Source organism: Magnolia sinica, chromosome 1 (genome assembly GCF_029962835.1).
Source record: "Magnolia sinica isolate HGM2019 chromosome 1, MsV1, whole genome shotgun sequence".
In the NCBI taxonomy this organism is placed as follows: domain Eukaryota; kingdom Viridiplantae; phylum Streptophyta; class Magnoliopsida; order Magnoliales; family Magnoliaceae; genus Magnolia; species Magnolia sinica.
In genome coordinates, this window is record NC_080573.1 from 111598522 (window position 1) to 111615072 (window position 16551).

Here is a 16551-nt window from a genome sequence, read left to right on the forward strand (position 1 = left end):
CTTCCCACCAATCACACAAAGGCAGAGACACGAGGAGGTGCCCTGTACGACCAATGGTAATAAGGTGCCAACAAGCCAAGGTTATAAGCCCCTATCGAGTAGACTAGCAACTTTACCGAGAATAGGCCATTGGAGCTCTTAACCCAAATCATCAAGTCGTCCTCTTGGTCGGCTAGAATAACTTTCGAAAGGGTCGGCCGGAGTTGCACGCAATCACCCTCTTCACTTTCCAAGAGACTTTTGCGACAAGGCGGAGCCCAAACCACTGAACTCCTTGATAAGGAGAAGCAATCTGCCACCAAAATAGATCAATCAATGGCTATGCGAGTGATGCTAGGAAACTAGTTTGCTAGCAATCGGTCTCCACACCACACATCCTCCCAAAAGCAAAACCGTCGGTCATTTGCCTCTAAGAATGCAACACCCTGCCAAACCATGGATTTGGTAGACACCATAGCTTTCCAAATGGCAAAGGCCTTATATAGAGATGAATGCTTGGTGTACCACCCTTCCTCGTAGGTCCCATACCTATGTGCAATCAGCTCCCTCCACAACTTGCCCCCCTCTGTCCCAAATCTCCATATCCATTTTCCTAGCAAAGCGGAATTCACAGCTGCTAATGGTTTTATACCAACTCCTCCATCCTTATACGGCTTACAAACCTCATCATAGGCTAGGATCCTAGCCTAACCCCCCTTGTGGGCCCCATTTCACATGGGCTCCGCTTCACACGAGCCATCCACCTCACACAAGTGGGGTCCGCCTTACACAAGTCACCCGCCTCACACGGACCGCCCACTCCGAGTGTGCCCCTGCATCTCATAGGCCACCCCACTCAAGCCCAATGTGAAAATACCCCTGCATTACCTTCGCAAGCTCATTTCCAAATAAACTCCCTTCTGATCTTTTCAAGTCTGTTGAGCACTGCCTTACGAGTTAGGACACTTGAAAAGAGACATAAAATACACCGGCATATCAGCCATAGCCACCTCTAGAAAAGTCCCCCCCCCCCCCAATAGGTAATGACACTTCCATGCAGCTAACTTCCTCTCGATCACTGTCCCATAGATGCAAAGGCAACTTCCCTATGCATATAGGAAGACCGAGATAAGTAGAAGGAAAAGCACCCTTCTTGCATGCAAAGATCTTTGCTAATCTGCGAAGCTCAATATCTCCCACGTTAATCCCAAGAAGTTTGAACTTTGCAATATTAAACTAAGGGCTTGAAACTTATTCAAAGCAAACTGATAGCTTTCGAAGATTATCCACTCCCTATTCGCTAACCTCACAAAAGAGCAAAGTATCATCTGCATACTTAAGATAACATATCCAAGTCCCTTCACCTGCGACTTTGAATCCACTAAAGAAACTGCTATTTGCTCATTTACTTAGCATCCTGTTGAGGGCCTCTCCTATCACCACAAATAAGGCGACAAAAGGTCCCCCTACCTCAAGCCACAGAAGCTTTAAAATAACCTTTGGGAGATTCGTTAACCAAAACGGAAAAAGAAGGTGATTGAACATATGTTCTAATCCACCCTCTCCTTTTCGCCCCATGTCCCAGCCTACCAAGCATGTAGTCCAAGAAGTCCCAATCGATCTGGTCACGAGCCTTCTCAAAATCAAGCTTGCACGCGACACCACCATTCTTTTCTGTGTCTGTAATCAATGCATTCATGTGCCAGACACTATCCAAAATCTGGTGGCCCGCTACAAATGCTGACTAATTTTCAGAAATAATTCCGGTGAGAACCCTGCTAAATCTAACAACCAACACCTTTGCCAAACTCTGGTAAGGACCTCTAATAAGACTAATGGGTCTAAAGTCTTTAAGGCAAAGAGCCCCTTCCACTTTCGAAATAAGTATTATAAAAGTGGCCCCCATCTCAACCGATAATTTTCCACTCTCGGAAAATTCAGCCACGAAGTCCTTCACATCCTTCTTGATGACATACCAGAATTTTTGAAATAATAAAATGGGGAAGCCATCCGGGACTGGGGCCTTATCCCCACACAACGAAGAGAGGGCAGCCACCACTTCGTCTTCAGAAATTGGCCTTTCCAACACTTCCGCTTCTTCAACATATATATATATATATATATATATATATATATATATCAAAGTGAAGGTTATCCAACCTAGGCTTCTCACGGTCATCAACAAAAAGCAACCCCTTAAAGAACTAGACTATGGTATCACGGATGCGGCCTTTGGCCGAAGTTTTCTTCCCGTCTATCTCTAAGCAAGCAATTTTGTTGGCTCGAGCCCTGGCACTCACAATATTGTGAAAATAACATGTATTCTTGTCTCCCTCCTTCAATCTCTCCTCCTCCTTGGCCTTCTGCTCTAGCCTTTGAGAAAAAACTCTCTTCTCACCCTATCTTCGACGGACAATCCTTCCCCTTCTTCCAATATGTCAAGAGCACGGATTTCTTCCAAAAGCAATTCAAACTCAACCTCTCGCCACCCCCACCAACTCTTTATTCCATCTTTTCATATTGTCTTTCAACAATTTCAGCTTCTTATATAGCATGAAACCAGCATACTCTTCCACTTAAAAAGAAGCCCACAATTCCTCCGTCTTCTGAGTAAAATCGTTCACTTGCAGCCAGGTTGCTTCAAATCTGAAAGGCTTTGGGCCCCAATCTATTTCAGATACTTCAAGCACGTTCGAGAGTATTGGTGTTCCTAGGTCGCACATTCCACTAGCAATCGTGATTTCTGTCGCTCCCTCCTCACCCACCTCCTCAACATCAATATCTTCCTAACACGTGTCAATCTATAGAACATGTACTCCAATGGTTAAACGATCTCGTGCGCCTGCATCCACGTCCTGCCGACTTCCATGGCCTTCGTCGGTCGCCTTCCCTTCGCGAGCTCTCGAAGAGGCACCCCAGCAAGGGACAGGAACCCCTAGTTGCTCCCCTTGCACCCACTCAAAGAACCTCTTGTTTCTGAGCAACACTGGAACAGATAGAGGCTCTGGGACTCCCTTCTTCCGCCTTACACGCACCCGGATGACACCCATCTCTTGTCCAAACTCCGTGGCCAAGTCGATCTGTTGTACTTCCCCCAAACAGGAGGCAATCACTGGGAAAAAGGCAGGGTCCCAGAGCTCCAGCGACACTCAACAAATGAGATACCAAGCGTCCTCAACCCCGAAGACAGAGAACTCCCATCTCTAGATTCAGGTGATTGGGCCTTCCTTGTGGATCACTACGGCCATGAAGATACAGTAGAGAATGATTTGATGATAATAATGTGAAGAAAAGAGGAGAAGATTGAGAGAGGAGGAGAGTTTGGGAAAGATGTTGTGTTAGGCTTGCTTGCCCTAACACACAATATTTTATTATAATAGAGCATATAGTACATCGCAGGAGGAGGAAAATGTGCACATGCACTTACACTAGAAGGGCCATGACTAACGGGCCACTACTAACCACATACAGAATACACTAGCATTCTCTACACTCCCCTCAAGTTGGAGCATAAATGTTGATCATACCCAACTTGTCACAAACACGATGAAGAGCATCTCGACTCAAGGACTTTGTAAGAACATCAATAAGTCGATCCCCAGATCGAAATAAAGGAGTGACGATTTCCTTAAAAGCAACTTTCTCCCGAATAAAGTGACATCGACCTCAATATGCTTGGTTCACTCGTGGAAAACCGGGTTGTGAGCAATATGGATAGCCACTTGGTTGTCACAGTGAAGAGGAACAGGATCCGAAGGAGGATAGCCAAGTTCTTCAAGAAGGTTGCGAAGACACACGAGCTCACATGTCGCATGAGCCATGGCACGATATTCTGCTTCAACCGAGGACCAGGCAACAACCGATTGTTTTTTGCTCTTCCATGTTATAAGATTGCCACCTAAGAAGGTACAGAAGCCGGATGTAGAGCGGTGATCATAAGTACTACCTGCACAATCAGCATCGAAATAGCCAAAAAGATGAAGATGACCATGCAACTGAAAGCGAGGGCCAAGACCCAGGGCTAATTTTAGATACCGAAGTATGCAGAAGACAGCAGTGAGATAGAAAGTACGGGGAGCTTGCATGAATTGGCTAACAACGCCCACCGCAAATGAGGGTTCTGAGCGAGTAATAGTCAGGTAAATAAGTCAGCCTACAAATCGTCGATACGTCCCAGGATCAATAAGGAGAGCACCATTATCTGGTCGAAGCTTCTACGAAGTATCCATGGGAGTGGTAGCAGGCTTGCACCCTAACATGTCGGTCTCCATGAGAAGATCGAGCGCATATTTTCGTTGTGACAAGACCAATCTGGACAATGAGCGACCAACTTCAATTCCGATGAAGTAGCGAAGAGGACCAAGATCCTTGATCTCAAACTTGGTCTTCAAAAATTCTTTGACCTCCCTCATTCCAACAAAATCACTACTAGACAGAACAATATCATCCACATAGATAATGAGAGCCATGATGCTCGTCGATCGACTACATATAAAGAGAGAATGATCGGCATGACTCGGAACAAAGCCGAACTCCAAGAGAGCCTGACTGAAGTTTTTAAACCATGCACGTGGGGATTGTTTGAGTCCATAAAGAGCCTTCTTCAACTGACATACAAGTGTGGGGTTGTGAGAAGCAACAAAGTCAGGAGGTTGATACATGTAAACTTCTTCTGCAAGGTCCCCATGGAGAAATGCATTCTTAACATCAAGTTGAAACAAGGGCCATGATAAATTAACAGCCAAGGAGATCACAACGCGAATCGAATTAAGCTTAGCCACCAGAGAGAATGTCTCGAAGTAATCCACACCATGAATCTGTGTGTAACCTTTAGCAACAAGACGGCCTTTATAGCGATTAATGGAGCCATCTGGAAGAAACTTGATCGTATAAACCCATCGACATCCAACAGGTTTATGACCTGAAGGAAGTGGCACAAGGTCCCAAGTATGATTCTTTTCAAGAGCAGACATTTCTTCTATCATCACCTTCATCCAGTCAAGACTTTGAAGAACATGTGAGAGAGACCGAGGAATAGTCTGTGATGAAAAGGAAGTTGCAAACAACTGAAAAGACGGTAAAAGATGATCATATGAAACAAAATTACTAATGGAGTGTTAAGTACAAGATCGTGACCCTTTGCGCAAGGCAATGGGGAGATCTAAACTCGATGTAGGAGAGTCACCTGAGCTAACATCCAAAGTGAGCGGAAGGGTGGATGGCTAAGGGTGCAAAGATCTATCTCAACGATGATATACCCGCAAAGGCTTAGGCTCACTCAAATCACCAACAGGATGCTTAATGGAGGGGAGAGGAGTTTCCCCATGATCACTAGTGGAAAGAGGAAGAGGATAGAGAGTCGTACTCCACCTGACTCGTAAAAGGATCACAGAGTGATCGGCCTGGAGCTGAGAAAAAAGAAATATCCTCAAAAAAGGTTACATCGGCAGAGACGTATTTCTTACGAGTCAATGGGTCAAAACATTTATACCCTTTCTGACTCCGAGTATACCCTAGAAAGACATTTAATTGCCCTGGGGCTAAATTTATCATTACTTCCATCCAAAATTTGAACAAAGCATGCGCAACAAAAAACTTTAGGTGGTAGATGAAACGGAGTATCAGGAGGATACAATATAGTAAATGAAGATTTGTAAGACAGGATACGTGAGGGTATATATTAATAAGAAAAGTAGCAATTAGAAGAGCATCACCCCAAAAATGTTTAGGTCAATGCCTACCAAGCAAAAGGGTGTAAGTAACTTCAAGAAGATGACGATTCTTTTGTTCTACAATACCATTTTGTTGAGGCGTGCGACCACACAACGTCCTAGACAAAATACCATGTTCCTGCAAGAAAGACAGAAAGGTAGTAGACATGTATTTCCCCCCATTATCAGAATGGAGGGTTTTGATGGAACATTGAAATTGAGTGCACACTTCATGATAAAACACTTTAAACGCATCAAATACTTCACTTTTAGATTTCAAAAGATAAATTCAAGTCATGCGTGAATAATCATCAATAAAGGTAATAAAATATCTAAATCCAAAAGTGGAGGTAACCAGAGCCGGTCCCCAGACATCCGAGTGAACCAGAACAAAAGCTTGAGATTTCCTCCCATAAGAGCTAGGATGAAACGTAGCACGATGATGTTTAGATAATTTACAAATATCACAGCATAACAGTTTGGTGACAGATGAGGGAAACAAAATTCTCAATCTAGCTATTGATGGGTGGCCTAAGCGGCAGTGTCACTGAGTCATGGACTCTTGATCCAGAGAAAGGGTACTAGAAGCGGCAACGGGTGTATCATCAAGAAGATAAATGCCTCCTCACTCATGCCCCCCACCAATCACTCTCTTCGTCTATAGGTCCTGAAACAAACAATAAGAAGGAAAGAAGGTAATGGAACAATTTAATGATTTAGTAAGAGAGCTAATAGACAATAAGTTTAATGAAAAACGAGGCACATGCAAGACTGAGGACAGAGACAAGCAGGAAGAAAGAGGGATGGAACCAATCCCAGATATGGGAGTTTGGGTTCCATCTGCGACTGTGACATACTGAGTGTGAGGAGAAGGAGAATAAGAGGAAAAGAATTGAGACTTACCAGTTATATGGGAGGAAGCTACAGAGTCTATGACCTATGAGGTAGGAGAGGATGACGTAAGAAGAGCAGTACCTGATTGAGCCGAAGCTGCATGAGATGGCTCAGGAATATCACGAATGTAAAGCCACATAAGGGCATCATATGCAACCCGAGAAATGATAAGAGACTCCCCTGAAGTAGACTGCTCAGCTGTCGGGGTGAAAGCCTGTCTCAGGAGCAACTGTGGATGCAACAAAAGCAGCAGCATACGTAGGACGACCATGTATCTGCCAGCAATAATCAACGATGTGATTAGTTCCACCGCAATGTGAACAAATGCGGGAATCATCACATCCTCGTCCACGTCCACCACGACTATAAAGATTACGATCGTCACGACTGCAATCTCCCCCGTGGCCTCTACCACGACCACCAAAACCAGAAATGTGCCCTGAACTCAAGAACTGTACCCGAAGGCCAAGAGAGGACTAATCGCCAGCAAGATGTGTTGAACGCTCGAGTGGCAGAAATGAATGAGAAGGAAGAGTAGAGATAGTAGCACGCTGACACATGGCATAGGTTGTCGTCAATGGGGAAAGAGAATCCTGCATAACTACCTGATCTCGAACATGAAGATAATCGAAATTCAACCCAGCTAGGAACTGCATGATACGAGTATCATCCCGCTGCTTATGGGCATGTTCATGATCGTCTTTACATTTGGAAGGAAGAGGCTGATACATATCCAACTCATCCTACATACCTCGAAGCGTCGAATAGTAATCTTTTAATGATCTAGAGTTTTGTTGGAACCGACCAATTTCTTGAATAAGCTGGAATACCTGTGAAAAATTCTGAAATTCCGAGAACATATCATGAAGCGTATCCAAAATGCATTTAGCTAAGGATAAAAACATCACTAAGTGGCTAATCGAGAAATCCATACTTTTGAACAACCATGCAATAACTTAATAATTCTCCTTTGTCCAAGACTTATAGGTAGCATCTGTAGAGCTTGGAGGATCATCCAAAATATACAACAACTTCTCATGGGCTCCTAAGAACACCTCTACAAATTGTGCCCATTGAAGATAGTTGTCACTATTCAACTTAGTGGAGGTAATCTATAAGGGGTAGGATTCAAGAGACCCTATGCCAAGAGATGAGGGCCCTTTGCCAGCCATAGGAGAGTCCAAGAGAGATAAACCTATGCCAAGAGAGGCCCTACGCCAAGAAGGATTGATTCAAACAACTCTATCTCACTCAATCCTTCAAGATAATAAGAGATAAACCTCAAACAAATAGCAATCATCCAAAACAACATGAAACTCAGTAAAAAACGGCCCAACCGAGTGAAAAACGGCCCAACCGCACGTCCGTTTGAGGTTAAAAACCTCTCAAACATTGATCTTAAGTATAAAAATAAAAAATAAAAATAAAAACCCTCCATGGGTAGCTTGGGAGGAAGATTTTGGTCCATATTGAGCAAAAAAAACAAAGAAAAGCTTACCGATTTGAGGTAGATCGAAGAAAAACGAAAGATGGGCCCAATTTTCGAATTTCTCTATTTCGCAAAATGCCATGAAAGGAGGTCTAAAAAACTCTGAAAAAATCATAACAAATCTTCTAAAATCAAGATCTATCAAACCCCTAAACTTTTACCTCAAACAGAGTCCATGTGTCCATACAACGCTCACGTCGGCTGTACAGCTACTGACGTCAACAAGGTGACGTGTCGCCTCTCAATCTGTTGGACACGGAATGCCTGGATCTATGCTCTGATACCAAGTAGAGAATGATTTGATCATAATAATGTGAAGAAAAGAGGAGAAGATTGAGAGAGGAGAGTTTGGGAAAGATGTTATGTTAGGCTTGCTTGCCCTAACACACAATATTTTATTATAATAGAGCATATAGTACACCGCAGGAGGAGGGAAGTGTGCACATGCACTTACACTAAAAGGGCCACCACTAACGGGCCACTACTAACCACATACACAATACACTAGCATTCTCTACAGATACAATCGTTGTCCACATCAGGACCAAGAACTAGCCATACTTTGTTTAGGCCGATTGGTTTCAGGGAATACATCTCAGGATTCAGATTACAGCACCCCACCAACCACAACTTTACTGTGTTCTTACCTTGACTGCTTGACTTTCCAAGAACTACATCTTTAAACAACCCGTTATAGTCCCCAATAATCGAAGACGCAATTCGAGCTTCTGCCCTTTCTATCGATCTGATTAAATCATCCAATGGTCTTCTCAGATTAGTCGGAGCCCTACTTCCAACCTTCCCCCTGCTGCAAGTCCAATCAGGGCCGAAACACGGTCATTGAACCATCAGCTTCCTCCCTCCAAAGCTTTCACCGTGAAGCAGTGACACTACACAAGCCAATTCTTCCTTGGAGCTCATCTGAACGAAAGCAAATCCTTTGTACGAAGTTGTGAACCTATCTCGGGGAATCACTACATCCATGACTACTCCTGCTTGGCCAAAGACCCTTTCAAAATTGATGGGAAGCCATCCATAAGGAAATCCCTGAACATACAGCATAGGGAAATACGATAGTGGTTTCTCCTTGCTTTTCTTTTCCACCAGACACTTTTTTTGTCTCTTTACCGTCTCCCATCTCTCCTCTTCGTGGTTTCCCGATGCCTTTGTTACATCCCTGCTAGTCGCCTTATCAATGTCTGAAGTGCCAAAGGCAAGCCTGATTCCACTATCTTTCCCTGACATAGCCGAATCCACCCAGCCAATTCTGAAGTGCCAAAGGCAGGCCTAATTCCACTATCTTTCCCTGACAGTGCATAATTATCATCTAAAATAAGATGAACAAGATGCTTCTGCAATAACATAAGCAACCCTCTATCATGCGTGCATGCATCATTTGATAGATAGTTGAGATGAGCCCCCACTCAGGTTATTCACAACGTTTTTTTTTTTTTAAAGATAACAAGAAATATATTAAGAAAGAAAAAACAGGAAAATACAAGATTCCGCCGAGGAGGCGAAAGCAAACTAAATGCCTAAAAAAAGAAAATCAAAATCTTTTAAGACATCCACTTAAGCAGCCCATTCTATCAGCAATCGTTTAGCTTTGAAAGCAACCACAACTGCAGTATTAGATTCATTCCTGAAACATCTACCGTTCCTTTCTTCCCAAACAGACCACCAAATTGTGAGAATCGCCATGCGCCAGATTTGGGTCTTGGTTTTTCCTATCCTTATACCATGCCAGGCTTTCAGAAGGAGGCCCACTGATTTCGAAAGGCACCAATAAGTGCTGAAGCAAGAAGAAAAATCTGCCCAAATGCTTGCAATGAACGGAAAATGAACCAGAAGGTGATCGACCGACTCTTCTTTCCCCATGCAACATAAACAAATGTTAGTTAAAACCATCCCTCTTTTCCTCAGGTTGTCAATTGTCAGGATTTTCTTTTTACCTACCAGCCACCCAAAAACCACTATCTTAGGAGGGGCCAAATACTTACACGTATGATGAAGGGGGGTATCTTCTAAAGGCCTGAGGATAGAAAGGATCAGGTTATAACACGATTTAACTGTAAAGATGGATGATTTGTCCAATCTCCAAAAGATGTCGTTCGCCTTCAACTGATCTGGATTAGATTTGTAAATGAGTTCCAGCAGAATCCCGAATTCGGTGATCTCCCAATCCTCCAGGTTCCTTCTACACTGCAGATTCCAAATTGTCTTCCCATCCGTAACTAAATAGCAATTTAGGCGAAAAATGTTTGGAAATCTTACTTTAAGGGGCGTATCTCCCAGCCAAGGATCTTTCCAAAACTAAATTCTATCTCCCCTGCCAAGCACAAACCCAATCCCTTTGATAACCTTATTTTTCATCTGGAGAATACCCCTCCAGGTTATTCACAACGTTAATTTAAAAAGGGAACAATCGCATCATTAAATTTACATTTCAAAAGGAAAAAAAAAAAAAAATCATTACACTAAATTTTCCAAGTTTCGAGGAAAAAATGTACAATAATCTAAACACATCAAGCCAAAATTATGTCACTTATAACTCTCTATCATAAGAATCCATAAAAAATAATAATAATAATAATAATGTTAATCTTACTAGTGACACGAATCATCACAATTGATCATTCATGTTGACGATCGATCCAATCATCAACATTGAGGATCACCGCTGATGATGGATTAGTTCATCAGCATTGACGATGGATCCAATCACTAGAGAATCCATGATCAATGTGATGGAGTAATACACAGATATGCACATGCATGTGCACTCCTAATGCACAAATGCAAAAATAATGCATGCATGCACACGTGCGATACTAATAGTGAACCATTAGATCACATTGAGCCACACATTTTAGGCATCTTGGCAAAATCTGAGACCCACTAATGACAATAGGATATGGTCATAATATCAAAACCCATAAACCAATGCAAAGGATCTAAAATTTTATCATTCAATGCTCTTATCAACTTTCCCATACATTGATTATAATCAATAGAAGAGATCCGGACCATTGATCGCCCACTGATCACGCTATGCACAGGACATGCGGATCAAGGGTTCGGATGGCTTACCTAACTGAGACGCCATGAATACCAGAAACCTCTGCTGTAGTCTTCCTTTCCTTCACACCCTTATACAGATATCAGATGGGACTTCGAGTTCTATCGCTGTGTTGGATTAGGGACATAGCATTCTCTTATATAAAATCTGTCTCTCCCATTGCTCCACATTATTGTGTCCTAGTTCAACTCAACTGCTGTCTACGTAAGACTGCTATAGCATTCCAGCCCTAACATGCACGGCTGCGCAATCAGAGTTGCGCAGCGAATCACCTGAAGTGGGGCCCACTGGTTTACTCAACCACAGTCCAACTGATAGGACAATCCAGACCGTTGATCAGTAAGGCCCACCACATAGAGTTCTTACAGTCCAATGATCTATCTGACTATTGCGAGAGGGGAAAATAGCTAACCCACCCTCTGATCCTACTGTTAGAATGGCCACCGGACACAATCAACAGTTTAGATCATCTAGAGGCAACCTAATAGACAATCAGTTCTCTCATTATTCCTCTTGATTCTCTCCGGGGATTTTCTTGAATGTGTGCCTTTATAGATGGAATGTCTCCCCTTTCATGAAGGGAGGAACCAATAGGATTAGGAGTTCAAATACAATAGGGCTCATCCCTATCACATCCAAACTCTCTACATTAAAACAATCCTCTCTCATTTAAACTTGTATTGGAATTAGAACATCTAGAGAAAGAGGAAAATGGGACATTCGCCTGGAGATATTCAGGAAACCGTATGGGACCCACCCACTAGCAGTTGCCCAGAAGTGGACCTCACAAGCCCATATCCAACACCTTCACGTTCTAGAGGCCAGTTGATTTTGCTACCTTCAGAAACACTAAGGGCATGTTTGGATGCCTGTAAGTTGGGTAAGTGGGAAGTGGCTTACAGGGAAGTCACTTACAGGTGGTGTTTGGGGGAGAAAAATCACCTGTAAGTCACTTACAGGCAAATCTACCAAAAAACTGCAAGGGGATGGGGGTGGGAAGTCACTTCCTTGTAAGTGACTTACAGGCTCAACGGTCAGATTTTTAAAAAGAGGGGAAGAGGGAGAAACACACCAACCCACCAAATCTCTCTCCGTCTCTGCAATCTCTCGCTGCAATTACCGCCTTCCGTCTCTTCTCCTCCTAAAACGGTAGGGTTTCATCTACCATTTTTTTTCTCCTTTGAAAATACGAGTATTTTGACGTTGCTCTATAAGGCACGCTAGCGTCCAAACAGTCACTTATATGCACCTGCGCATGTGCGCATTTTTTCACACGTGTCATGGGCCTCTAATCCGAACAGACCATTTGATGCAGCATCCCATGAAACCGTCAGGGACTGTGGCCTGTGGTTGGTGATCCTGTAGATCATTTATCTGGTTGGTCTCACTGTCTGTGGCCTGTGGTTGGTGATCCTGTGATGTACTTGCAGTGTTGGTGAATCTCTTAGATTGCACAGTTGAAATGCAAGTAATTTAACGATCTACATCAGTGTTGGTGAATCTCGTAGATCCCAAGCATCAAACTCCTCGTTAGAGAATGAGAAAAACTTTGATGATAGAGTGGGATTGATGATACGCTGGCCCTTGGAAATTTCATCAAATTGCACAGTTGGAATGCAAGTAATTTACTTATTAGATTTTCTATTAATGTTTTCAAGTTTATTCTCAATGCTTAAATTGAGTTATTACTCCATATTATAGATATTTTGAATTCGTGGGCTCACTTTTATAGCCCACTTGATGATTGGTTTAGCTTAACAATTATCTCAAATATTCATCTTGATGGGCTTAACAGAATAACATATTTGATCCCATGTTTTTTTTATATGATTATAACATTTTAGAACGATTCCACAATCTAAGCTCCGCTCGATGTGAATATACAGCTTTCTACCTGTAAGTAACTTACAGGTTATCCAAACAGAAAAACCAACTTACCTGTAAGTGACTTACAACTTACATCCAAACAGGTTACCTGTAAGTAACTTTCACCTGTAAGTGACTTACAGGTAAGTCACTTACAACTTAAAAGAACTTACAGGCATCCAAACAGGCCCTAAATCTACAATCAGATCAGAGCAGAAACCCTATCACCGACTAAAGAAATGAAAAATCATACCGATCAGGAGAGCTTTCATGTTCGTCCTCCTTTGATAGTTTCTGCATTATGCTCGAGAGGGTCCGAGCTCCAGCATCGCCATCTGCTGAACATCTCGATGGGAGAACCCGACCCCGGGGCTTTTCTGGCGGAGTCTCCGTCCCCAAGACCTCCGGCGGGAGGTCGCTTGCAGTCGGAGCAACGGATTCCGCTGCAATGGAAGGGTTCTGCTTCAGCTGCTTCGGCAGAAACTGCGCCAGGCGGCGGCGTTGGAGAATCTCAGTATAGGAAGAGGAGCCGGAGCTAGGGTTTTCAGATGAGGGTTTTTGTAAGAAGGAGAGTATGGATTTCTGTCGCTGCATCGTTCTGAGGAATCTGAGAAGAGAGCGAGGGAAAATGGCGGATGATATTGGGGGAATGGAGTATTTACTGGGGAAGAGAGCTTTGATACTCTGGCAGAGTGTGATGGATGATATGCGGGCACTTAGAAATGATATACCCGGCATATAACTAAGTCAAACCAAAGTGTATATATTTTGGTTATCAGTTTAGACGTATCATGAACCAAAAATTATAATCACTTGATTAGCTGAGTATCTTATTGATGGACATTTATTGGACGGTTGAGATGAAAAAAATTTAATGATCCTGTTTCAACAAACAAGTGTCCCCGAATCACAGGTCATACGATCTGATTTTGGGACTAACTAAGTGGGCTCCACAATTTAGTCGGTTTCAGTTGAGTTAATGTATGCCACGTGAGCAGTTTCCGAGTGCCTGCGTATCAAACGTCGTGCGCTGCCTGAGTATCATATGACTCCTCTTATCGGGCGCGGGGACGTTTTTGGCGCCATTTTACTTTTGGGAGTTATATGATACGCATGCCGCGTGTAATGCATGATATGCAGGGGACGCGGATTGCGTCCTACCCCCGCCCGGACAGTAATCCGTCCAGGCAGGGCTCTGTGAGGTCCACAGTGATGTAAGTGTTTCATCCACGCCGTTAATCACTTTTATCAGACCATTTTATGATTTAATTAAAAAAACGAGGAAGGTTCACAGCTCCATTGGATCACACCAAAGGAAGCTACAGTGATACTGACAACCACCATTGAAAACTTTCTAATAAGGTCAACGTGGATGAAGTGAAAACACAAATATAATCTTGATCGGAAACTTCTCCAGCTCCCAGGAACTTTTTAATGGTGGAAGTTCAATCCCCAATTTGTGGTTCAATTAAGATTTGAACCAGCCACATTTTTTGGATTATATTTTAAAATGATCTGAAAAAAACGATGAACGGCGTGGATAAAACACTTACATCACTTTGGGCCCCACAGAGCCCTTCCCGGACGGATTGCCGTCCGGACGGGGGTAGGACGCAATCCGCGTCCATATGCAGGCACTCTGAAACGGAAGCAGATTGGCTGGTGTATCACGCACCACTGATCTGGCTGATGTGCTGACGTCACTAAGTTCTGTGGGTCCTATTATGAGGTATTTGTTATATCTCAACCGTCCTTTTATTTGGTGAGCTCGTAGTAAGCTTGAGCCAAAAAATAAAGACATATACGAAGATCAAGTGGACCACACTGAAAAAAGCAGTGGGGATTGAACATATACCATTGAAACGCTTTTCGGGAGTCACTGAAGTTTTGGATCAATATGATATTTGTTTTTCATCTTCATCCAGGTTCGTTATAGTGGGCCGTACGAATGTTTTAACGATCAAAATCATTGTCCCCACTACTATTTGTGGTGTGGTCTACTTAAGCTTTGGATGTGAATAATTTTTTGGTTCATTCTCCAAAATGATCTCTAAAAATGTATGAACGGTGTGGATGTAATAAATACATCGTTTTGTGGGCAATGTAACTTTGATTTCTTTTGCTCGTACCCACACCAGCTAGATCGCTGGTGTGCCGTACACCAGCCAATCCGCTTCCGTAGCTGTATATATGGCATATATTAACTCAAATGAAACCGACTAAATTGTGGAGCCCAATTAGTTAATCCCAAAATCAGATTGGATTACCCGTGATTCGTGGACACTTGTTTGTTGAAACAGGACCATTAGATTTTTTTTCATCTCGACCGTCCAATAAATATCCATCAATAAGATAATAGCTAATTAAGGGCCAGTTTGGTTTTCCAAATATGGTATTTGGTTGTAAAGAAGTAATAATTATTGTTTTACTTGTATTTATAATAATTACTAATATTTCAGTTGACTAAAGTCACATGTTTATTTTCTACAATCTTTTGAGTGGACTCTGGACCAAATCACCAACCTTGTGTTTGGTGTGAAGGTGTATTACATGCATCACACCGGCTGCAGTGTTATGGTGTTCATCACGTCATTTCTAATTTCACTGCCATGGCTGTTTGATTTCTTTTATTTCCATTGCATTCTCATATAGAGAAGTGGACTATCGGTCTCTGGTCAATGTATTGTGGGCCCCGCCTTCGGTGCATGTTTCCTCCATGTCTTGGTATATGGGCCCAACTTTCTGCACATGTTTCATCCACGCTATGCATCAGTGTGCCACACCTTCGCTTTTTGATTCATCCATGCCGTTCATCTTCGAGCCCCAGTTTCTGAAGGTGTTATATCCACGCTGTTCATCTGTGGGCACAACTATTTGTAGTTGTAGTATTCACGTAGTTCATTTGTGGTCCCCATTTGCTATAGTTGTTTTATCCACGCCGTTCAACTGTGGGCCCCACTTGCCATAGACGTTTGGTTCCATGCCATTCGACCTTCATGATATAGGCCGTGAAGATATTTGGAAATGCTTCAAAAAAATATACTTCACAAAGCCAAATCCACCACTGTATGTGAATACCAAAAATATCACCACTGATTCGAAAATAGCATATGGGTACCTGATTAGTCCAATATTATCTATTGAAACAAAACAGTCAGAGAGGTTGAAAGGATATACTACAATCCAAAACTACAGAAACCAAAAATTCCATGTCAAACAATGATTATCAATATACTTAACACTGTCCATCGACAAAGGTAAACACAAAGTTGTCCAAAACAACCCCAATAATGTCCATACAAACACAATTATATATCACTACTTTAGCTTTAATATAAGCTGAATGACAGTAACCATTATCAAGATTTCAAAGATGAATCTAACCAGTGCCCCCCAGTCTCACACGTCTGCAACACCTTCTCCTTGTCTATTTGTGCCAGAGTCATATGGGGCACAAGAGGTCATTGGCGAGGTCCGTCCAATAGTATGACTCATATTGATGGCACTGCAGCGCTCTCTACGCTATGACCTAA

At 42.8% G+C, this 16551-nt stretch overlaps 1 protein-coding gene across 1 annotated transcript in view; it reads right to left on the minus strand.

Moving 5' to 3' along the window:
* The window catches only part of LOC131254134 (DNA mismatch repair protein MSH7), a 95262-nt gene extending 81605 nt beyond the window's left edge, over positions 1–13657 (minus strand). The window contains exon 1 of the mRNA XM_058255141.1: positions 13272–13657. Coding sequence (XP_058111124.1) covers positions 13272–13612 — 341 coding nt within the window. The 5' untranslated portion in view covers positions 13613–13657. The remainder of the gene's footprint in view (positions 1–13271) is intronic.
* Positions 13658–16551: the final 2894 nt, after the last annotated feature.